Raw genomic sequence first — 26,075 nt, forward strand, 5'->3', positions numbered from 1 at the left:
GTTATTAAAGCTGCTTTTCATTATGCAGACATAGAAATGAAAATGCCCTGTCACTGTCTCTGACTTATAGCTTTGAAATAAAATTTGACCATTATTCTCTTGTAATGTCACTTGAAATTCATTAATGTACAGATGCGGATTCAGGATATAAGCAATGCTGTAAAATAAAAATGGGTTAGATCCATGGAGAAGTCCATAACAGATCATAAAAAGAATTGTTTATAGATGGGACAACTACTGGTACTTGTCAAGTTAATTTTCAGTAGTTTAAGTCAACTTTTTTTCAGTAGAATTTTAGTTTATCTATCATCAAGTTCTGTATGAATTTCTTTTTATATTACCAAGTTGAGCACTTGTATCACCTCACAGACTGTCCGCATGCATTATATTTTCTTTAATAGAATTATTTTTAAAGCATGTGAACATCAAATCGAAAGAATGCTTTCCTGTTATTTCTGCTTTTCTAAGCTTGCTATCAACCACAAAAATAATTCACTTTTATTTATGAAATATGTTATTCTCAATCTACATTATCAAAGATTCATTAAAGATTTTTTACAAATTTATTATGCCTGATTTTATTTCCTTTATCACAGATTTCTTAGATTCATTAGCTCATATTCTGAAGTCCACTTTAACTCTTATATTATAAAAAAAAAAATTAAATGTCAAATCTATTAAACCAGCTTTTAGAATACAGGCCATTGAGAATACCTTGTAAAATGGAAATATGACAAAATTGGAAATATGAATATATACCAGGCTCATACTTTGATGGTATGGCTTCATTTGTATTTTATTTTCATAATATGGTTTCTATATAAAACTTTAATAGGTAATGTTTATTAGTTAGTTCTCCTGATGTTAAAATTGAATTATATTCTAGTTCAATTTGATGATAATTTATCTTTCATTTTCTATTTATAGACTACAACAGATGATCGATCTCCTCATTACATGTGTATCCTTTGCAACCAGCATCAGAAATACGTTTCACAAATAGATGTTGAGAATGAAAAGTATATTGATGATTTCCTAATGGATAACAGCATACAGGTTGTCAGATGGATAAAAATAATTTTGGTCAAATTTAATGTACAATGAAAAGGGTTTTATAAATTCATTGAAAATGTGGCCCTATATAAATATTACATTTTTGACAAATTCCAGTACTGTCCATTCCTGCTTAGCTGGCCACACCAATACTGGGGCCCACCAATATGGCCAGGTATGAGGGTATAGTTGTGTAACGCCATTTCTCTGAATATTATGTTAATAGGTATTATTAGTTACAAATTACCTTCATTTTGAATTGCTGTGTGGATGATTGTCAACACAAATTACCTATCAAAAATTACCCATGATATAAAGAGGTAAAGAATGGAAGAAGGAAACGAGCCATTGTTGTTTAAAAGAGGATTCAATGTAAGTGATGGTGGGTGAAAGTGAGATTGATATGGCAGTTCTTTCATATTGTAATAGCAAATGAAATACAGAATCAATTATCCTTGACGCACTGAACTTGGCAGTCGTTGATAATCTGGAGCCTACTGAGATCATTGTAAGCTTCTCATCATTGTCCAAGTGGTTTGATCCTCCTGCGGACCTACCCAAGACTTCCCATAGCTCTACAAGAGGAAAGGATCAGCTCAAGGATACAGAATCCATCGCTGGATCGAGCAGTGTGGCTGATGGTGAGTGCTGATCAAGATTTGGCTGTTAACTGATGAATATCAAGGTTCTGATTTCTAATAATGATTATGCATTCTTGACAGTCATTCTTAGCTTTTACCCAGACTAGTCTAGCCTTGCCTACTTGATAATTTAAGAAACAAAACCTGTTCAATTTTGGAATATCCGAGACCAAGCAGTGAAAAATCACTGTTTTGCTATTTTTTATTTCCATTTCAGCAACCATAACTCCCAAAGACACACCTGTGACACCCACCACACCTGGTCTCTTGGTAGCTGAGCCTTACTCCTGGAAGAGTCTGGTGGTTGGACAACCTATCTTGAGGATTCGCTCCACATTTACTAAGGCTGCTGCTCTTACCTTGCCTCCTGGGTGAGTACTGTCCTTCCAAGGCCTGAGGACACTGCATATATTGCTTCTCTCTGTTTGTGTGGTTGTGTGACTTTGCTTAACATAATTCTCCATGATCTTCCAAACCTTGTAAGCTCTGTAATTTAAATGTAAATCTAACCATATTGTTTGTTAATGGAGAATAGTTTGGAAGGCATGTTTATCTTATTTCTGAAGCATTGCCTTCTCTTAACTTTAATTCCTGTAAGATTCACAACTTAAAGATATAGCTCAATAGTTTTACTTCCAAAGTTCTGTCAAGGCATACAGAGAGATGGAGCAGCAAGTGTTGCTCTTCAATATTGGATGATACATATACTCTGCTGATATTGGGGTTTTGCAGAACTTATATAAGAACTTACTGTTGACTAGTTGTTTAACATTCTTTCCTCCATTTGTGTATTTGATTTTTTTATAAATGGCAAATTCTTTTTATTTTATTTGTTTAGGCGGCATGTCCTACGTTTCATGATGACAGCCCCTCTAGGATACCATGTTCATCTCTGTTCCACTGTGCCATTTGTCTATGGAGATGAGGAAACAGTCATGACTCATCTTACAAAGGTAATCTTTCAAAGAACGAGATACTCAATGAATTTATCATTGTATCAGAAAATAGTAATAATCCACTTTTACATAGCGCTTAATACATCAGAAAAACGTTTCTAAGCTCTTTATAGATATATTGTTACTCCGGTCATCGGATGCATGCCCACATACATTTGCATTTTCTCCACTCCCTTGGGAGCATTCCATCAAGAGTTCCAAGACTAAATTGCTAGGCATACTACATAGGCTTTCACATCCTACCGGGTACCCATTTATTACCTGGGTAGAGAGTGGCAAAGTGGGGATCAACACCTTGCCAAACGACGCTAGGCTGTGGTGGGATTCGAACACATGCCTCTCTGGTTACAAGGCGAGAGACAGAACCGCTACACCACGACACTTCCAAATTTTGGCTTCACCAAATGTAGAAAAGAAAATTATACCCCCACCTTTGATTGTACATTTTTACTTTATCATATTTTTTCAGGAGAGTTGTCGGTTTGTAGATCAGGCCATGCAGGTCATGCAGACCATAGGTAATGCCATCCAGAACTTTGACAACAAGGAACTCTTCAATGCCAACATGAAGGAACTTAGCCTCCTACACTGTCCTGTACGCAACAATACCTTGGCTGTCATACACAATCATGAGGTGAGATTCTTATTATTGATAAAGTAAAACAAATTAGGCAAGAGGTATTCATTGTTTGTTTGTTGTTTTTTATGAACAAACTTCAATATTTAAAGGGATCACATGGTTTCCAATTCTTGAGTTTGGTTCCTTATTTAGATTATGATTTATTTCCTTCATGGTGCTAAACCATTTACCTATATGATGCTGGATAAAGTCCTTATATTTTTCATTCCAATTCTAAATTTTCACATGAACTCCCCTACCCATTCATTTTCTAGGTGTTCAAGGATGCCCTTTATAACACATTGCGGAGGGCACTCACTGAGAGTCTGACCCCAGAGATGACCTTTGCTTGGAAAGCGTTCAACTTTGATGTCCTTACTAAGAACATTGCTGGGATACCTGTCAGCCAGAGTCGCCCAGGTAACCCATTTATCTATAGAATAGGAATCATAGGAATCAAACATATGCATTTTATCCTAATCACAAATGAATCATCTTAGTAATATAATTGCTTTGATATATGGATGCACTTCATTATATGCTTATAGCCATTTCAATATGTAATCTCTATACATACTTTGGTGCAAATGTCTAGTAGTGTTGTCCAACTTGGTGCAGCATTGTAATAATATTTCATGCTTACTATATATGTTATTTGCATTATATAATACATATATATATATATATAGTAAATAGTGGTAGTAAAATACGAGCTGTGATTGGCTGGATTTGTACCACGTGACCTCCCTTCAAAAAGTTATATTGTACATATGTACAATATAACTTTCAATTTTTGGATGGCAAAATCCATGATGGGGGGGCTTAGATTAAGGGATCTATTTACTATAATAAATAGTGAACGTTCTATCATACAATATTACTGGACTATATGAACTCCAAATATAAAATTATCCCTCGTGCAAGCCTATTTCACCTCGGCCTTCGGCCTCGGTGAAATAAACCTGCACTCGGGATAATTTTATATTTGTCGTACATATAATCCAGTATATTGTACAATAGATTGTACACTATTTATATAATATATCCATTTAATGTCATCATGTATTTACATTATGTATGTAATGTATTAACTTATGTGGATCTTGATAGCTTGCACTCCATTCTGTGTACATCAGCAAATGGTTAAATAATAACTTTAAGATGCAATGTTATTTTTAAAAAGAAAAAGCTTTGGATTGGGCTAAATTGTACTAAAAGTTGCTGATATTATCATTCTTATATTAATAGAAGTAAATTATCAAAATCATTTATTCATGATCTCAAAAGCATGACATGATTGCAGTGTAAATAGTCCAGTGTAGTTTATGTACAGACTCATTGTCATAAATTGATTTTGTTTGTGTCCATCTGTGTAGTTTGATAAACTTGTAAATTGTTGGAAGGTGAAGGGTTATTAATATTTTTGTTTGTGTATGTAATTCATATGAAGTGTTCATCTTTTTGTAAACTGAAATAAATATATTCCACAAAGCAAATTGAATCCTCATTAATTTCCCAATATTGTATTGGTTAAAACTGAATTATTAAGATATTCTTTGCCACTTTTCTATTAGGCACATTTCTATATTACAGCATGAAAATAGAAGTTAAAAGGGGCAAAAAAATATGAGAGGGTTTTTTTAAATCTTTTTGTTATTTAGGTCGATCAACAGATCGTTCAAGGCCATGGCCTTAGTGGGTTAGGATTAATTCAAGCCATGTCCTGTTATCATTTGACATTTATATCAAGTTGAATATTGGAGATATTGAAAATAACCTCTGTAAGATCTTTAAGATACCCTCTGTAAAGTGGGTCCCAGCAATATCAGAAAATTATACTTGCTTGAGAATTAAAGAAAAACCAAGAACTTGATCCATGGCTTTTAGAGTGTTCTTAACTTTTGATTTAAATTTTCTTCAAATTTGCTTGTGCCTTCATAGTCCCACCTGTTGATAGGCCATGTAAGTATGAGATAGGATTCTCTCATATCTAACAGGCCTTTTTGAATCACCTGTCAAAATTAAATGTTGCACAGATTTTTTTAAAATGTATTAAATTCCAATAAATTTGTCACATTGTAAGGATTTTTATTTTTTCTGCTGAAGATAAAATGCTGTAAAAAGTCACATCATTTTCACCATTGAAAGATTAACCATATTTTTTACATATTACTCAATAATTTGCACTTATTTTTATTGGTATTTAATCAGAGATTAGTCAAATTTTTGAACCCATTTCATTGCCCACTTTATGTATTTTTGTCTTCCAATGTCAATCACTTTACCCTCATCCATGTATCACACGCACCATGCACGTGTGTTTGCCTGATATATCATCATGCACGCTGCAGATCTCATCAGTGAATCAGGAGGTATACTAATAGATGGTTCATTGCTAACATTCAAGATGATAACCTCACTAACCTCAGAATTTTTTCCTGAATTATCACTTGCACTGATCATTTTCATGACGATTTTTTTTAATTCTGAATTTGTGAATTATGTATTGACTTGCTCAGAAAAATATTGAAATATTGAAATATCCTTGGGTTAAAACAAAAATATTTCCACAAAATGAAAAAAAGAAAATACAAAACAATATACTGACATATATTTACTTCATGATTTTAGAATTTAGTATGATAATTCTTAGACACCATTTTCCATATGCTTGTAAGATCATTTGATTTTCAGATTGAGTGATGTATTCAAAATGTAAACGTTCTTTATACCCCATGAATGAAAATATATCTCGTATAATCCATTTGCTATTTCATCACTTTGATATTTTACATGCCAGTTTTAATTTGTTATTCACACTAAAAACAACTAATAACCATCCTGCTTTGTCATTTTAGATAATAGTCACCATTAATCTTTCACTTTTGAACTATCAATGTTATGACATAGTTAAAGTTTAGAATTTTCATTTGCATGTAATATTTCCGTTTTGGACTTTTAGAGATGGAAGATATGTAGGAAATAAATCTAGTAGTGTTGAGGACTTCTTGTTTGCTTTCTTAATATTATGCGATATTTCCCAAACTAGTTTCATAAATGGCAATTTATACTTCTTTCATGATGGTAGATTGAAGTTTTCTGTTACTTTACATTTGTTTTTTATTTGAATAAATGAAAGAGAAGTTTAATGTGTACATTCTTTCAAGAAGAGTATTAGAATTTTTATGAGAATATTTACTTTTTTTCTGGTTAGATAAGGTCCTCAGAATATTGTGTATTTCAGCTATAGATTCATCTCTTTTGTTTTAAGAATCATATTTAAAATGATGTATTATATGTACGTGATATATTTCTATTCACTTGTTTTCCTTCAATATCTTCATATAATATATTTTCTGTGATATTGATGAAGACTTTACATTTTCCCTTAAAATCAAGCATTCTCTTTTGTCGTCGTGATATTCAATTTTTAATATGTTCAATATTCAGTGTTATTACCAAATTTTTGTATTTTCTGTTCACATTACAGCAACTGGTGCCTCACGAAAATCTGCCAAACTGTTGAGAAAGAGTAAGTTTCATCTTGTTGTATTTTGAAATATTGTGGCTTTGAAATTAGGCTATGATCAAGTCATATACACATACTTTTTTACAAATAGATGGAAATTAGTGAGTTTCATTAGTAATAGCAGTGACATATATTTATGATATAGTTTGTGCATATAGTTTATAATCTGTAGTAGAATGTTTGATAGTCTTATCCCAAGCAGTACAATTGCGCAAACTTTAGTAAAGCTGTCACATGTTAAGTCATGCTGGATTGTGCTTCACATGAGTATGCCTTTTAATTCCAAATAATCCTTAATTCAGTTACTATGGCAGTCAATAAATTGTAGACTCTCATTTACAATTCATTCAAATAGCATCTTAGTGCACAGTTATATTTTGATAATTGAAGTTTGAGAAAAATCCTTCTAAAAAAAAAGATCTCTATGCTAGATAAAGTACCACCCCCAAAAAATCAAAATGTCACACATCTCATCTATATAATATCTGTGCTTGCTTGGATTATTTTATTTTATACACATGCACCCTGATCCATGCAAACAATATAAACATTGATAATCGAATGTGAAGAATTCCTCATTGGAAGAGTATGTTAAATAACCCAGGCATAACAAAGCTTCACGTTAAAACAAGTTAACTTAAAGGAAAATGCTGATTTGAATAAATAGAGAAATATCAAACTAGCATAGTGCTGAAAATTTCATCAAAATCGGATGTAAAATAAGAAATTTATGACAATTTAAAGCTTCGCTTATTTTTCACATAACAATGATATGCACAACTAGGTAAGTGGGTCTATTATGTCTATCACTCACTCTTTTTTTTTATTATTGTTTGAATTATACAATATTTCATTTTTTATAGATTTGACAGTAAGGACCAACTTGACTGAATCATACAGTATTAAACAATGCTAATTCCACATGTTCAAGGAGGAAATAATCATTGTATCACTTGACAATGAGGAGAAAATTATAATATTTCATATAATAAAATACAAAGGAAATAGTGAGTGGATGACATCATAGTCTCCTCATTTGCATAGCAGCCAGGATGTGCATATAACTGTTTTGTGAAATCAATCGAAACTTTAAAATATCATAACTTTTTTATTTTCCATCCGGTTTTGATGAAATTTTCAGCGCTATGCTTGTTGGATTTTTCTCTTTTTATTCAAAACAACTTTTTGTTTGGGTGGACTTGTCCTTTAATGACAGTACTGGTATGCCAAGACTTATTGATTACTTATTGTTTACTTATTGGGTTTTAAAGTGTCCAGGGCAGGCAGTCATGTTAGTTGTAAGTAGAATAGTGAGTCGTGTAGTCCCAAGTTACAGTTTATATATACCAGGATTTTTTTTTCCTGTATGTACATGTATGCCGTGAATATGGGAGGAAAGTTCTCTAATGAGATATGTTGCTATTTACGTGTTCGGGGTACTAAAATTTTATTTACAGATTAGTGTTTTGTATGAATTTTTGTTTTACTTGTATATGATTGGATAACTAATAGTTTGAGCTTCAATTAAAGGAACTCACTTTCCCTTAATACAGGTTTATATTTTTTATGTGTTGAAGTTAACTGCTTAGCCTATTTACATAATCAGTAAATTTTGTTTTCTTTCACATCTATGTAGTTTTCTGTGTTGTTAGTGTCATACACAAACATTTGTGTAGCTTAAGAAGAACAAAAAGAGGGTTTCTTGTTATTGTTGGTACTGAGGTGGTTTTTACAAGAAAAAAATAATGTTTGCGTATGTTGTTTTTCCTTTACACGTTATGTAGAAGACTTCTTGTAGTTGTAATGTTTCCTCTTTTCTTGTGTTACAATATTCACTTTGAACAGAGAATGCAGAGGAAGTAGAACCACAAGGCGGTGTGTTTGGACCTAGTTTATTTTTATTTTTTGTTGTTTATGTTCTGTTTGGCCCCCTTTCACTATGTTTGCAATGATTCCATCACACAGCATTCATTCATATTTTTAGCCATGTGTAATTTGCGTCTATCTTTTTTTCCCCTTCCATTCTTCCTTCACTGGGTTTATCCTTCACTTTGCGAGTTGCAATCATCGTCACAATTGCACTTTTAAGAAAACATGTCGAATGCACTTGTTTTTCCTTCCCCTTTTTTATGGAGTGAACTGTATTCTATGAACTTTAATCATGGGTATTTCACAAAACTGTTTTAAAGTTTAAAACAGGTTATAGAACTATTGTACTTTAAGTTTTAAAAATGCTATATCTAACTGCATTCTTAAAATAAATTTGGTGATTCTTTATACTCATTATGTTTTCCATAATTACAAATATTCTCCAGAGCAGTGTTTTTCTACATTCCTAAAGAGATTGCCCCAAAATGAATCTTTATCAACTTTAATAAATGAAAAAGGAAATTACTCTTTGATTTTACCTTCAAAGTTTTCATTTTCTGCTATTTCAAGATTTCATGTGAACTGTTGCTGCTAGATGGGAATAAAGTGTATCATATCACTCATGTCATTTTAATTTCTCCTATGTTGGGGTGTTTGAAAAAAAAATTGAGTGAGTTTCATAAAAGAGCCCCCTAATAGCTACTATTATGTATTTCTATCATACATGTATCTTGATGGTGAAGGGATTTATTATTTTGAGTGAAATATCAATCCATGTATCCTGTTTGCTATTTGATAAATATTTTCACATTCTAAATAAAAATTCCTACAAATTTTCTGCCACATAGAGCCAAATAGAAAGTAGCTAAATCAAACAGGGAAATTTTCTGTTCCACAATTGTAATTCAAAATATAAAAGTGATGGAACTTTGATCACATTTACATTTATGTTCATTGGGTGTGTATATTTCATATTCTATCATTATAAGGTTGGAAAATTGTTAATTCCCTAAAAAGTGTAAATTGTAACATTCATAATAATTCTTGTTTGTAATTAACTTTATCACTCTTTTACACATATATTTGTAAAGATTTGATGACACCGTTGCAGCATAATACACTAAAAGACGATAACTCTCTACACAGCACAATTAATATGACATAACCGTCAATATGAAATTAAGTTTACTTTGCATGTTCAGTTTTTAAATAATACCAGTGAAGATCCTTTTACTGAAGCAAATTATTAGGACTACTACCTTTTCCACTGTAAATTGATCAAGAATCTGTTGTTAAAGCATTTTAATTGTTGCAACTGTGTGGGGCCATTAAGATTTAAGTAACCATAAAATTTAATTACAGCCTAAATGATTTGTAAGTGAATTCAAAGTAACTATTGTGTTATTGATTTTATTAATGTCGGCATCAGCATTATATTTGTTATTAGTGAAAACAAATTCAAACCCTTTCAGTGAGGCAGTAGTCCTTTTCTTCACCCTTACACCCTTCTTTCCTGACTATCTTTGTGACAAGCGACATTGTTTATGAATTACATAGTTAAGAGAATGATCATGTGAAAAGGAAGGTAGGAGCAAAGGGAATTGATAAATGTTTTGATAATTTGTTTCATTGAATTTCTAATAATAACATATATTTCCCCATAATTCATTTGTTAAACAGTTGAAGTTCCAGACCAGTGGGTGGACAGGTGAGTATGAGGTCATATTTAAGAATGATCTTAAAAACTGTTTTGACTTAGAAATCAAAGTGGCATAAAAGTAGATTTCTATACTATTTACATGAGTAAGTTACATAATTTCAGACTTCGTAGACATCTTGGCTCTAACCAAAAGATTTGCTGTTGATTGCAAATATGGATTTTAAATACGGAAGTGCCCTTTGATTGATTTTCAGTTAGTTTTAAAACAAACTTTACATGGCACAGTATTGACACTTATATGACACATTGTGTTGGTAGTGTCGTTAAACCCTAATCAATCAATCCATACATGCCACAGTGAGTTTGATTGGCCATTGTGATTTAGTGATTAATTGCAAATCTTTGTGAAATTACACAGCACAGAAGGCTCTTCAAACTATCTCTACATATTGCATCAACAGTCAGATGTAGTAGAAAGAAAAAAGTGTTCGTTATTATGATCAAGGAATATGATATTACATTTTCCAAGTGGAATGTTAAAAAAATATGTATTTATTAGGCAATGCTCAATGTCCCATAACCATAAGATATATTTAGCAAGACACATTTACTTTTACAAGCACTCATTTTTAACATTTTTTCAACCATTGGTAAGATAAGATAAGATGTTATTAAACTCTATCAACCCCCGATCGGGAGTATGAGAGTCTCAACAAGAACATATTTACAATAATGAACATGTTTATAAAAATGAACATATTTACAATAATGAATATGCATATGTTAAAAATGAACATGTTTACAATAATGAATATGCATATGTTAAAAATGAACATGTTTATAATGATGAATACAATTGGTAAATGCTATGAAATTTAAGGCATATTACAAAGGTGCCAGCTAAACGTTGGGTGAATTCATCTATCAACAAGTCTGATACATTTATTACTGTTGTCCTTATCAGGCAACCTACAGAACTAGAAGACGTGGCAGTGACCCTCTTAGCCAGGTACTGGAGAGGGTGCTATGTACGTAAAGTCAAGGCAGCCAGGAGTCCAGGTCAGTCTCAGTATAAACCATACTTCTAATTTTCTTGCTTCAAAGTGTTTTAGGACCATGTTTGATAAAATTGCCACTGATTGTAATTCTATTGTCTATGATGTCTTTCGGGAATGTGTCATTTTGATAGGTTTTTGTCTCACCTGCATAGCAGAGTGAGACTATAGGCGCCGCTTTTCCGACGGCGACGGCGGCGGCGGCGTCAACATCAAATCTTAAACTGAGGTTAAGTTTTTGAAATGACATCATAACTTAGAAAGTATATGGACCTAGTTCATGAAACTTGGCCATAAGGTTAATCAAGTATTACTGAACATCCTTTTAGAGTTTCATGTCACATGACCAAGGTCAAAGGTCATTTAGGGTCAATGAACTTAGACCATGTTGGAGGAATCAACATCGAAATCTTAACCTGAGGTTAAGTTTTTGAAATGTCATCATAACTTAGAAAATATATGGACCTAGTTCATGAAACTTGGACATAAGGTTAATCAAGTATCACTGAACATCCTGCATGAGTTTCACGTCACATGACCAAGGTCAAAGGTCATTTAGGGTCAATGAACTTTGGCCGAATTGGGGATATCTGTTGAATTCCCATCATAACTTTGAAAGTTTATGGATCTGATTCATGAAACTTGGACATAATAGTAACCAAGCATCACTGAACATTTTGTGCAAGTTTCAGGTCTCATGATTAAGGTCAAAGGTCATTTAGGGTCAATGAACTTTGGCCGAATTGTGGGTATCTGTTGAATTACCATCATAACTTTGAAAGTTTATTGATCTAGTTCATTAAACTTGGACATTAAAGTAATCAAGTATCACTGAACATCCTGTGCGCGTTTCAGGTCACATGACCAAGGTCAAAGGTCAATGAACTTTGGCCGAATTGGGTTATCTGTTGAATTACCATCATAACTTTGAAAGTTTATGGATCTGATTCATGAAACTTGTACATAAGAGTAATCAAGTATCACTGAACATCCTGTGCGAGTTTCAGGTCACATGATCAAGGTCAAAGGTCATGTAAGGTCAATCAACTTTGGCCATGTTGGGTTTTTTTGTTGAATAACCATCATATCTCTGTAAGTTTATTGGTCTAGTTCATAAAAAGTGGACATAAGAGTAACCATGTATCACTAAACATCTTGTGCGAGTTAGAGTAGTTTTCAAAGTCAGCACTGCTGCTATATTGAACTGCGTGATGCAGGTGAGACGGCCAGAGGCATTCCACTTGTTTACTATGTTATCAAGGAATATACCACTGTTGATGTCAAAGTCAACATTAATGGTGAATTTCATATAGAGATACTTTCAAGATTTGTGCTGCAAGATCCAAGAACTATCCCGGATAGACAAGACTTCCTTGTAGAAAATGATCCCCGCCATCTTTCTTACTTCCAGTGGGTGATTTCTAGTTTGATGTTGTTGCAGGTGTTTGTGTTGCAAGAACAGATTCAATTGTATTCCATAGCTCCAGCATCTTATCTGAGTTACAAAAATGGTCCAAATAACATAAGTGATATCTCAATACTGAGAAACAGTAGTCCTAAGACCAGCCTTTCTTTATTTTGGGGCTGTGTTGATGTAAAAATTGGCCCAACACCAACATCAAAAGGTCATCCTTGAACTTTAAATCACCCATTGTCTCATAAGTATCCCCTTAGATCTGACCCTAGCATTATCCTTCAGAATATATTCTATATCCAATCCATTCTTTATCTCTGCCAGGAACCGTTGCTAATGTCCAAGCTAAGGAGCAGCTTCAGAAAGCCTGGAGCATCATGGAGCCAAACCTGGAGCAACATGCACTCCATCTATTCAGGTTAGCTTGTGAACCAGGATAGTGATGAAAGTGTGCCTTCAGTATATATTATTAGTCAAGAATTAATCACCAACAATATCTATTATGAATGGTAGAACCTTGCGACTTAATTCTCTCTGGTCTAGGTCTAGACACCTTTTCCACAAGAGCCTTCCTGTAATGTTCGTTGTCAAGAAGATTTGACTAGTCCCAGCTCCGTTTCTCTATCTGAATGAGAGAACACTAAAAGCATTTACAGTTAATCTGCATAAGTCGCCCTTTTATGTTTCAAATTATAGCATAAGTGTAAGTAATGCTTCAGACAAGAATATGCAAAGCACCTTTAAGTTGAAATTTTGCCTATTCAAATAGATATCTGTGGTCCCAAGAAATTCTGCTTAAGGGAGATTCACCTGGTATACATAATTTACATAAATGTTAATTCCATGATGTTTGTGTCATGTAGGACAATGTTCAAGACTGATCCTGATCTGATGCCTAACTTTACCTTCTTCCAAGATGAGTGGAACAAGATCTCCTATGTAGACTTCCAAGGAACCTATCAAGAACAACCTCCACACACATGGTTTGTGGTCTTTAGGTAAGGAAAAAAAATAGTTAATTAACTTAAGTTATTCAGGAGAATTGTTAATGATTTTCACAGGGAACTGTTGTATAAAGCCTCCACAATATCCTGGAACTATTATCCCAGTGTTGGCAGCTCTGATTTAGGATTACGGATGGTGCAAAGTATCATGTTTGTGGAGTGATCAAAAGTACTGATAGTGAGGCAGTTGATGAATGATGTGTTGGAGATTCCTTTTTGTAAGGAAATGCTGGACCAATTAATTAATTTTAGTGATGGTTATAATTTGTATCTCATCTTATGTCTCTATACTTTATCAAGGACTTAAAGCTATCATTACTTTAGCTTCAGCCAGGCAGCCCTTTACAGTGAAAAGACATCTCAAGAAATATACATGCCAGGTTCCCGTTTACCTCACCTTGGTCAAGTCTAGCAAATTTAGAATGATGTCTTGAAAAAGGATATTAGGGCTGTTGCACAGATGTAACCCTTGTACTTTGGGGTTCTATGTCCGGAGACTTATACACTGGATCACAAGACCATGTCAGTCCTTACAGGACTTATGCTTCTTGTGATTTCTATATTGGGGTAGAATTTGGTAAACACAATTGTAAACCATAAGTTTGTTTCTTGTTGTTTTTCTGCAGGGATGTGCTGTTTGTCCAAGAGCCTATGTTGGTCGTTCCTAAGCTGTACTGCTCCATTCCTACCTGTATGCTGAGGGTTGTTGACAATGATACTGGTGAAGAGATACCAAGGGTCTTCCAGAGAGTGGCTCCATATGAGTACAAGAAGAACAGGGTAAGATATAAAGCACATGGGGGAGAGGGGGTGTGTCACAGAGATTTCAGTTAGCTTATGTTGGTCATTCCTAAGCTATACTGCTCCATTCCAACTTGTATGCTAAGGGTTGTTGACAATGAAGAGATACCAAGAGTCTTCCAGAGAGTGGCTCCTTATGAATACAAGAAGAACAGGGTAAGATATAAATCATCATGGATGGGAAGTGTTTCACAATGATTTCAATTATCCTATGTTGGTCTCTCCTAAGTTGTACTGCTCCATTCCTACTTGTGTGCTGAGGATTGTTGACAATGGGGAGCTCAATACCAAGAGCCTTCCAGAGAGTGGCTCTCTATGAGCACAAGAAGAACAGGGTGAAATATAAACCATATGGGGGAAAGGGGGGATGTTTCACAAAGATTTCAGTTCGACTAACTGGTATTTAAAGTCCCACTCTAATTATCAGTTGTGTGTTGTATAAAACCCGTCACTGCATTGATCAAATCATACTTACTCCTGTGAAGTGATCCTTGTACAGAAGAGAAATGTTGTTTGATAGATTAAAAAATGAAAAGAAGTTGACTGATTTAATACCTCGAGTGTGAAACGGAAATATTCTTCAGACATTTAACTCATTATTGATAATATCGTGGTGAGAGTATGAATATAATGACATTGTGATATCTCCTGTGCAGTAAGGAAGTGTAGAATAAACTCTGTATAATTCAATGATAAGGTATACTTGTATATTGAAAACTTAGAACACACTGTAAATGATTTGTCTTGGTTTGCAGAGAGGCTACACCTTCCTTGCCGAGGCTCGAACCAGCGACCTACCGCTGACCAGCGGGAAGTGGAGGATGCGTCTGATTGGTTCGTCTAGTCCCCTCCCTCAGCCAATCAGAGATGGCATCAATAGTAACTTCCTCCTCAAAGAAATCAGAGATTATTACATCCCTAATAAGGAGAATGTTATAATGAGGTAAGAAACGTGCTAGTGAGACGATCAAAGACCCGTAACACAAAGGTTAGCTATTAATCTATGCTTGATTTTTACGATTAATTGTACACTGTAGTCAATGCAATTGTAAAAGAAATGTTCTACAATTATTTATATATTTTGTTGGGCTTGTTATTTCAATTTGCAACATCTTCATTACTATAGATGTACCTACAATGAAGTAGGAAATTTAGCATGGATCAGTTTGTAAAAAAAAAAATCACCACAAAAAATAGTAACACGTGCAAACTCTATTTTAGTTGATGGTGAAATTCTTTTTTTCTGGTCAAAATTCCCTTTTTCTGGTCAAAATGTACATCAGTTACCATAGTAAATGTCAGATACCTGCATTTCTCGGCCAATCAAAAGAAAAGAAAGTTGTCAGAAAACGAATATGTTGACAGAACTCTCTCCAGGGACCCGTTTCATAAAGGACTTGCAACTGTTGTAACTTTGCCAGTATGGAAACTACCATAGTAACAGGGCTTAGCAGCCAATCAGAATCAAGGTTGTCATGGCAGTTGCCATAATGGCAAAGTTACAACAGTTGTTACTCTTTATGAAACAGGCCCCTGAAGCAAACATTCATACCCATTTATCTGTCATAACAGGTATGTTGTAAAGCCACAGGAAGACCATGTATCCAGTATACAGTTCAGTACATCCAAACCAGATGTGTACATCAGTCTGGACATACTAGACAATGAGGAGTCTGTAGCCAGTACATCAGGGAAGGGTCATGCAGTGATCCCAGCTTTCACTTTCCTCAGGGATAGGGAACCAGGGGAAGAGGAGAAGAGGTCATCACGCTCCTGTAAGTTCTTAACTATATTTATGTCTTGGTAGTATATGATGGAGCACCATCTGGGTGTACATGCATTCCAGCCAGTTGCTATGTGAGGCATTCACAATGCTGGACAATTTACAAAGACTTTCATATTCTACCGTTGGAGGGTGGTGCTGTTTGTAAGTTACAAGTGACTTTACTTGTGACTGGTGATCCTTTCTTTAGAGCTAAATCAACACTAATGGAATTTGGTTGCACATCAGTTTTCACAAGAATGGATTACCGGTAGTGCGTAAAGTCATTTGTAACTTACAAACAGCCTTATGAAATGGCAACATTAAGCACCTGGGTGAAGAGTGGTAAAGTAAGGATGAATACATTGCTAAAGGATGCTTGGCTGTAGTGGGATTTAAACACACAACTCTCTGAATTTTTTTATAACAAGGTGAGTATCATAACTTTTACACCACTAAATCTAGTGATAGATTTGTTGCCTACTGGGACTTTGTGGTCAATGTACAAAGTCTATGGGATTTACAAGATTCAGAAGTCAACGTATCAATTTTAACGTGAAGACCTTTTACGGTACACCATGTGTAATATGAAGAAGGGAGGGAAATACAGGCAGAAAAATTGAAATGGAAAGAGGAGAAAGGATGAAAAGAGGAAATTAGAAGTATTCTTTTCTGGACAGTGAGTAAAGTCCTGATAAGGACTGTAAACCAGATGAGATAATCTGAATATGGCTTACGTAGCGATGGTTTGAGTAGTAGGAGGATGAAGTGAAGAGAGGTTACTCTACGTATCGGGCAGGTTGACTGTCCGTCTTCAGGAGTGAAGGAGGCTAAACGGGTGCGGGGATGGTGAACCGTAAACCTTTTATAAACTCCACCTCTACAAAGATCATCAGATCAATTTTGTATAAAATTTTATTATATTCATTTATCCTCAATACCACTATCACTAAATTATCTTCTTTTTTCTTTTCTCTTTTTCCAGCTGCCAGAGGAGCTCGAGGCCATGGCAGTACAGCCAGTCTAGGATCTGGCAAGAGGAAATCACACTCAGCCAGCAGTCACGATGGTCGAGGATCGGTAAGTGATAATCTTGTACACCTGTTTCTATGTACCACTCTCTGATTTCTCATTTCATAATAGTAGATTAGAGATGGAAATAGATATAGTTGAATTTTCATGTTATAGATGACATGTAAATTTTTACACTGTAGTTAGATTTCAGTATTATTAAAGTTGAATATGACTGTACCAAGAAGTTTTGTTGTATTTGTTTGCCATTGCCTTCTGTTAGTGGATAGTAGATCAAGTAGTTGGTGTGAATAGTGAACTTGTTTTAGCTGTAGAATGTTACATATATTTTTTATTCTCAACTTATCTTCAATATCTTTGAATAATTATGCTATTTCTACATTCTTTATCTTTTATAATGTAACTTCTCTAAATCTTTACAAATGGCTTTAATGAAGAGAAGAAATGTCTTGACTTTATGATTCCTGATTCCTTCAAAATCATATGGCACACACTAAAGGATCCAGTTGCATGAAACTTTGTGATCAAACCCATATTTAAAAAAAAAAGGCCAAACATGATGAGCTGGATATCCAGGAAGTGTTTGATGAAAGGACTTGTCAGATGTTTTATCTGACGAAGTCTGTATTTTCCCACAGTTACCAGAGTAACAATCAGACATGTGTGCTTGAACCAAAGAAAGTTGTCAGGTGACAAATGTTGATGAAACCATCTCCAAGTTGTCTTTAATCTTGGAATTTGTTTTTGTACAGTTTTAACTGATAGGTTTTTGAGTTAGATTTGTATTGTACTTAACAAGTAGCCAGGGGTTATTTCGCAAAGATTTAAGTGGGACTTAGTCATGCTTGGTGCCCTCTCGCACACGATATTTACATGCAATCCCATTGATTCATATGCAGTAGTGCACATTCCCTGAAGATAATTTGACCAAGCAGTGATCTATCTTACACCCGCACAGCTGTGAATTTAACTGTGACTCTAAGTCACACTCAAATCTTTGTGAAACATTAACCAGATGTACTTTTTCCTAATGTCCTCTCATTCATGTCAGTATTAAACTAAATAGCTTAGTTCTAACCTGTGATTTCTTGTGCCTGTACAGCGTGCTAGCAGAGCTTCTGGAGATCTTAATGAAGAAGAAATGAAGGTAAACCTCTTTAACAATCAGGATCTTCCTTTCAATTTAATTGTTATTTTATAACTTTATCTTCAATTTGTGTATTTTGTTAAATATTTATTCACTTGTCTTTTTCTTGTCTTCTAATCAATTGTTGCATTTCACTTTTACATTTTATCTCAGGTACAAATAGATTAACTTTTGATTATATGTTTTCTTTAACACATTACTTTATTTTAAACACATTTTTACTTGTTTTTAATCTGATTCTTAATATCTACTTTTAAAGAATATGATAGTTCATCAAATGAATCAAATTTTTGTGGAATTTCAAGTATTGTAGGAATTCATTATGCTTGGTCTCGAAGAATTTTAATTTAAATTCCAAAATAAGATATCAAATTATGATTTATGAATTTATCTGATATACAAAATCTGAGATTAAACAATTTTGTTGTAGATTTTTTTTTTTAATGGAACCATTAATATGTTTACCATCATCATATCTTCCTAATATCTTTTCTAGAATATATTTGAGACTTTGTTAGCACCTTGACTAATTAATATACAATGTTGGTGGGACAATATTTCATGGAAATAAAATTAATTTTTATGATTTTCATACTTTTTGTTTGAATTGTTCTTTTATGATATCAAATTAATCAATGAGATTTTTAGACACATTTGATTTAGCAAATGATATGATAACAAGAATATTCAATTTTGAATTGTTCATTTGTGATATCAAATATATCTATTTTACACTTAGATTTACCAAATGAAATGATGACATTATTTAAAAGGTCATTAATAAAAGTACTCACAATCTTTTTTCATCAGCCACACAAGTACATCATCCAAGCTAAGGTGATGAGGAAGAGCTGGCCACTGTCTGAAAGCAGCTGGGCCTTCGTACAGGTCCTAAAAGAACTAGAGAAGAACGAGCTTAAAGGTAGGAGATAACCTCTGCATAGCGTGAATATTTCTATAATCATATTTATCCCTGAATAAGGTAAACTCCCCTTCATCCTGAGCTGTGAGAAGAAAGAACAAGATTTTTCAGCTCTTAATAATGCAAATTTTTTGTAAATAATTGGTGCCATGAATTGGATTGGAACATGCTCACCCACTTTAAAGCATTAAAAAGGCTTTATTAATCTTTTTAAATAAAAGCAAATAATGAAATAAAAAGGAAACCTTGCAGCATCATTTGAATTTTGATAATCTGTCCCTCACCCCAACCATATCTTTAATCATGTCACCAAAAGAACGATAAACTACTTTTTCAAACAAATTACTTACTTGTCGCAATAATCCCAAAACGCAGCTCCTTGGAAGCTTGAAAGCACATGATTAAAAAAAGAAGTTTTGAAACCCTGCAGCATTTTCATTTTAGAAATCCTACCGTAACCCCAACTCAACCTTTAACAATCTCACACAAAGAAGATACCCTTGCAGCTTATGGAAAATTGAAAGTTCCAAAATACATTGCCTCCCTAATCATGAACTATATTGTAATGTATTAAATTGTGCATTAAGTAAGGGCAGTCTCTGAATAGAACTAATTTTGTCAAACTAAATGGTTACCATGACATTTTTTGATAATGCTTGATATTAATTAAATGTGCTTACCTTGTTCATGCATAACTCTTAAAATTGCTTGGGAGCTTTAATATTCTCATTCTATCGTGACTTTTCTTGAAATGATTGTTATGAGGCAGAATAGGGCACAGTGTTTTGACAGATGCTCATTTAAAAATACACAGTATGTAATGGTTTATATAAAATAAAAGTAACTTGGTTATCTTCATAATGAAAAATAAAGAATAAAAGAAAAAGCTGTATTTTCAGAGATTTGTGTAAGGCACAATTCATATGGCCACAGTCCTAAAATTATTGCAATATTATCTTTTCTATTTAGAATATAGATGCTTTTGATAAGTATTCAAAAATTGTTGCAGAATCTACAATTGATAAGCATGAAATGGAAAGGCCCTGAATTTCTTAAGATAGCAAGCTCAACTGAATTTTTGCTGTATTTTTTGGTAAGATATTCCCAAAAGCTGGAATACAGGGAGTCCTGTTACGAGTTCACCAAGTAAGATGAGTGGTGCCTAGTTGATCACCATGAATGGATCGTTCATTTGACAGGGTGGAGGGACTTGTGTTTACACCACACACAATAATTGATCACACCAAGTTATCACAGTAAACCTTTAAGTGGTGTATGTGCCAGTCTTTAAGGTTAAGGAACTTGAATTAACACCATATCGAAAAATAAAATCATCACATTCCTGTTAATAATATCACCATGAAGAAATCATATGCTTGCCAGGTTGTAGGGTGCAGAGATTTGTTTCTTTTTGCAAATTTTTCATTGATTGAAATTGAGTGCACCCCACACAGAAACTGAGAGACATAATCACGATTGTTTTGTCACAATGGAATTTGCCACTCTTGTTAGGTGATGGGATTTGAACCACACACAATATTGAGAGAAGAAACTTGTACCATTATCAATTTTTCTTTAAAGACCACTGTATTACACCGCACTAAAATAATAAAGCAATCCCCATTTGAAGGGAAAGTGGGCCTTGTGTGTGCACATTCCCTCATATTGCACGTACAGTGATGATTTTTGGGGTTTATGTGAATTTTTACTATTGGAAGGCAATTATTACAAAAAAAAATTATTAGAATCTCATTTTGTTTGCAGTTCAGTACACTGGAAGGTGATGATTAAAAGATAAAGACATGACAATAATTGTATATGATAAAGGATTTGTTTCTTTTGCTATCAATTTTTCTGATTATTTTTACTATTATGACTGGACTTGTACATCAGTTTTAACAGGTAATATGTTCATGTATATATGAGAAATAATCCATCCTTCACTACTCAAGAATGATATGAAAATCCATGATAAGATATAGATGATATGCATCCTATATTCAAATGTTCCTTTCCTTGTCAATGTCCTTAGAAAAAAATGAATCATTAAAAGGATTATAATATTTTTTTTCTGTATCAATGTGCCTGTTATCTGAAGATCATGACCCTTTTCACCATCCCTAAACATGCAAAAGCAATTATAATCAAAAGTTCTTTAGTGCATTCTAGCTACAGAAATGCATCCCTATATATGAGAATAAAGCATATATACCCAGCTCTTAATAATTTTGATCTTTTAGGCTAGATATATTTTTTATTCAGAGAAGTAATTATTACTTCATCATTTTTGTTCTTGAATTTTTTTTTAATACTCTCTCTTTGCTCTAGACAGTCCTAATGTTTAGATATTCCCAAATCACAATTCTTCCATTATTTTGCAACAAATTCAAACCAAATCATCTCTTTATATCAAACAATAAAGTCTCCATATTTCAAATCTTGCACATGATACCTATAGTGGAACAAAACCATTCCTTTCACCCCACGGCCATCTTCCTCGAGTACAAAATTCCGGAAGATTACGACGAAGACAAAATGGAATCTCCGTCGCGACTTAGAAGAGGCAAATATGTTGATATCATTTATATGATTTCAGTCACTCAGCTTATCCATGTATTATATATCATATCCTGGGCTTTGCTATAACTAACATGGTATTTTTAGCTGTACATGCATATCTCTGTCGCAACACGCTGTTTCTCGGCATTATATCATAGACTGGTGAGAATACTGCATAATGATTAGGAGGATAAATATTAATCTCAAAATACCTTCAATAATGTCGTTTCATGTCATTTTTACTTGGTATATAAAGCTTTTATGATTTAAGTTAAATATTTTTTATTTTTTTTAAATGACATTTAAGCAAGCAAATATACTGCCTTTTTTTAGGGTAATATTTTCAATTAAGTATCCAACTCTTTATGAAATTCATGCTTCAGCAATTGAAAATTTCTATTTTCAAAAGTGATTATATGCGCAAAGGTTCGAATAATCTTTCTTTCAAGTGTACTATTCTCATCATTTAGTATTGTATATTACATGGTGCTTTCCCGGTTGTTTTGTTTCATTGGGCTAGCCATTTAGTGTGAACACACCTTGGTCCATAGCGTAGTGTGCTTTAGATGTACAGTGTATGTTGTACTGGGCTCATAGGTAGCGTACATGGTGAAGTGTGAAAGCACCCCGATGTATAATAGATACTAGCAGCACTAGATTGGTAGGTTGAAATTTTCTCTGCAATGCTTGGTTCCGCCCTTTGCATTCCATTCTTTATAGTATCTTTAGGTCTGCATTTTTATCATCTAGATATTTATAAGAAACTTTCATTGGTTTGAGTTGTTCATTCAAGTTTCTACCAACTTTAATTTTGTAAGTGTGAGCGCATTCACACCAGAGAATTAAGTCATCTAAATTATTGATCACTCACTATGTGCTGTTTTAAATTGAGAAGATCCACAAGTGATTTGCCTCATGATTTTTAAGGTTGGTAAAAGCTCCAACTGCATAGCATTTTTATCAACATATTGTTAGCTAGAGTTGAGCAAAGATTGATTTGAATAACCAGAGAGACTTTTCACAGTAAAGAGATTCATGTGCTTCTAAGCCAAGTCCAATCTTACTATGATATCTTTATTACTTGGAATCATTCTATCATTATTAGATTTTATTACTTTGAACAAGGTTCATGGGTATCATATTTTTATTCTCCAATCAGCCAAAGTAAAAGTTGTACCTCCTTTTCGTCAATTTGTCTTTTCTCCCCACCTTACATTGATAACTTGTTGAAAGCTACACATTTATTTTCCAAAGAGATTCCACAGGTGTAGGCATTGGAAAATATTGTGACATTCAAATAATCCTGCATATTTTACATTTTCATTCTACATCAGGCAGAATATATTTCATAATCTTAACGAAATCAAATAAGTATAATATTGTAACAAATGGGTTAAAACAATATGAAAGAGAGACTCCTGTGATCCGATTCGTTTTTAGTTCAATCATGATAAATTAAGAGGTTATAATGTGATTTTTATTGTGTATTTATGCTGACTTTGAAGTGACAAGCACAAGAGAAGAAGGTGAAGATTTATGCATACATTTTCTAGGTCTAATCTGTGTTAATGACATCAAAGTTGGATGAATTAAAGAGTTGCAGTCAATTAGAATTAGTGTTAATTATTATAGTAATTTTGCCATCCAATGGTAATTTCAATGAAATCCTTGATTCTGATTGGCTGTTGATCAGCGTTACTATGGTAGTTACCATTAGATGACAAAGTTACCATAATGGTAACTTTTATGCAACAAGGCCCTGGTACTATGTAAGATGCCATACAGGTGTTTAAGATAGACATATATCTTCATCTTTGGTCAAATAAATGTTTCTAAAGTGCTTGTGAAAGAAATTAGAAGGCATATATGACATCAAACTCAAGTTTAGCAGTGAAAAATTCAGATCGATTGCAACTCTTTATGCAAAGGCATCCTTTATCCAAAGATATGTTGTTTTAAGTAGTTTTGGTATAATCTTTGTAACTCGTCTTCAGATTCGCACCATTTAATGTCTTTATCATCCTTGCACCCTATTGTAGTCACATGCATATATGTATAATATATTCTTTGTGAATCACTGTCCCCTAGCTACATTTGAACTGGGGCCTCTTTTACGTAATGTAGCTCAGCTGTTTGTGAGTTACGCATGACTTGATGCATGACTGGTGACCCTTTCTCATGGTAAATTATATATACCCCAGATTATCATGGATGGTGACTTAGCTCTCAAGAAATGGTTACCAGTCGCTTGTTAAGTCATTCGTATTACAAACAGCTTTATGAAACACCCACCAGGGGAGCGTTTCATGAAAGGACTTTATCTGACAAAGTCTGTTTTATCCGACAATTACCATAGCAACAGTGCTTCTCAGCCAATCCAAATCAAGGAAAGCTGTCAGATATGACAACTTGTCAGATAAAAATGTTGATGAGACACTCCCCTGTATTCCTAATCTTACACTTCTTGACAGCACTAGGTATATTGCACAATGTTTTATCAAATGATCTTTACATCAACTTTACTACTAACAGCAAGAAAAAAGGACAGAGTGGAGAGTACATCATCAGACGCAAAAGGGGATAGAGAAGATTCGCAGGAGAGAAGAAAAGGCAAACAAGAAATCCATCCCCCACATCTTTAATTCATCCCATACTTAATCAATATAGTTAAAGCATAGATCTCATTCATCCAATACAATGAGGGGAGCTTACTCTATAGCAAATAGCCAGTAGAGATGCTAGAGAAATATTGAAAGTATTAAAAAATGAAATAAAGTTATAGGAAGATATCAAGATTTGATTTAAAAAATGAAGATTGTTGATGTCTGAAAAAAAAGAAAATAAAAAAGAAGAGAAAATCTAAGTATTTTTGTACAATATCAATTTTCTTTTCAGAAATCCTCATCCTTTATTTCTATTGAAATATTTTTTTTGATTAATCATTGTTAATTTCTTTAAAAGCTTACTTGCAATTTGCGTTATCGTTTAGAATTTGCCCCAAAGCAATTTGCTTTTGAGAAACTTGCCCCTCTCATTGTAAAATCATTCCAAATTGTATACACTACATAGCACATAACATGATCATTCCTTCATATATAATATATATTCTATTATAGTAATACACCATTTAATAGCATTTCATACTAGTCTCTGAATCAAAAAGGAATTGAAGGCAATATGACATGGTTATATCTACAAATATTTATCAAACATCTCATTTCACTGAAAACTGATTTTTGCAAAATGAGTAGTTAAAATTGTAAGAATTTATGAAAATTGTCAGCAGATTGAATGATTTCATTCAACATGATTCTTACTCATAAACACATGTTCCTTTTCTTTCTTTTTCTTTTCCTTGTCTTTTCTTTTTCTTATCCTTTTCTCTTTCTTTTCATTTTGCGGGTTTGAGGATACCTCTGCAGATTTGAGGCTACTGCAAACAATCTTTTTATCAAAGATCACTATATAGAAATTAACTTTCATGTTATCTCGCACAGCACATGATTTCTGTATCATGTCACCTCTCCATCTTAGACATTAACTATAAAAGCTGCACATTGCACTTCCAAAACTTGCAGGTAGATCAGAAATTTTCCCTGCTTAGAATTAGTTAATAAATGTAGATCTAATTATTACAAAGTAGACGAACAGTTTGGCCTGAGAGTTTAAATACATTTGACAAAAATAAATAATTTCTTATCTAAACAATTGTATACTCCATTTTAAGAGGCCAGGGCCATGTAACATAAAAAGACACAATCAATATTTACAATTGATTGTGAATCTTGATTGATTGATTGACTGACTGTTTGATTGAATGACTGACTGACTGAGACTGACTGACTGATTGAATGACTGACTGATTGAGACTGACTGACTGATTGGATGACTGACTGACTGAGACTGACTGACTGACTGATTGAATGACTGACTGAGACTGACTGACTGATTGAATGACTAACTGATTGAGACTGACTGACTGATTGGATGACTGACTGATTGTGACTGACTGACTGACTGATTAGATGACAGACTGACTGATTGATTGAATG

General features: G+C 33.6%; 1 protein-coding gene across 3 annotated transcripts in view; it reads left to right on the forward strand.

Moving 5' to 3' along the window:
* The window catches only part of LOC121413468 (androglobin-like), a 91,232-nt gene that overhangs the window by 57,751 nt on the left and 7,406 nt on the right, over positions 1–26,075 (forward strand). For all 3 annotated transcript variants that reach the window (XM_041606289.1, XM_041606291.1, XM_041606290.1), the window contains exons 23-43: positions 928–961; positions 1,530–1,694; positions 1,912–2,065; positions 2,533–2,647; positions 3,120–3,284; positions 3,545–3,689; positions 5,211–5,231; positions 6,760–6,801; positions 8,644–8,673; positions 10,348–10,375; positions 11,292–11,386; positions 13,121–13,214; positions 13,660–13,794; positions 14,427–14,580; positions 15,357–15,544; positions 16,174–16,376; positions 17,349–17,443; positions 18,498–18,542; positions 19,353–19,464; positions 21,923–22,027; positions 24,556–24,633. In XM_041606289.1, the coding sequence (XP_041462223.1) occupies positions 928–961; positions 1,530–1,694; positions 1,912–2,065; positions 2,533–2,647; positions 3,120–3,284; positions 3,545–3,689; positions 5,211–5,231; positions 6,760–6,801; positions 8,644–8,673; positions 10,348–10,375; positions 11,292–11,386; positions 13,121–13,214; positions 13,660–13,794; positions 14,427–14,580; positions 15,357–15,544; positions 16,174–16,376; positions 17,349–17,443; positions 18,498–18,542; positions 19,353–19,464; positions 21,923–22,027; positions 24,556–24,633 (2,203 nt within the window). The remainder of the gene's footprint in view (positions 1–927; positions 962–1,529; positions 1,695–1,911; positions 2,066–2,532; positions 2,648–3,119; positions 3,285–3,544; positions 3,690–5,210; positions 5,232–6,759; positions 6,802–8,643; positions 8,674–10,347; positions 10,376–11,291; positions 11,387–13,120; positions 13,215–13,659; positions 13,795–14,426; positions 14,581–15,356; positions 15,545–16,173; positions 16,377–17,348; positions 17,444–18,497; positions 18,543–19,352; positions 19,465–21,922; positions 22,028–24,555; positions 24,634–26,075) is intronic.

Source organism: Lytechinus variegatus, chromosome 4 (assembly GCF_018143015.1).
Source record: "Lytechinus variegatus isolate NC3 chromosome 4, Lvar_3.0, whole genome shotgun sequence".
Classification (NCBI taxonomy): Eukaryota; Metazoa; Echinodermata; class Echinoidea; order Temnopleuroida; family Toxopneustidae; genus Lytechinus; species Lytechinus variegatus.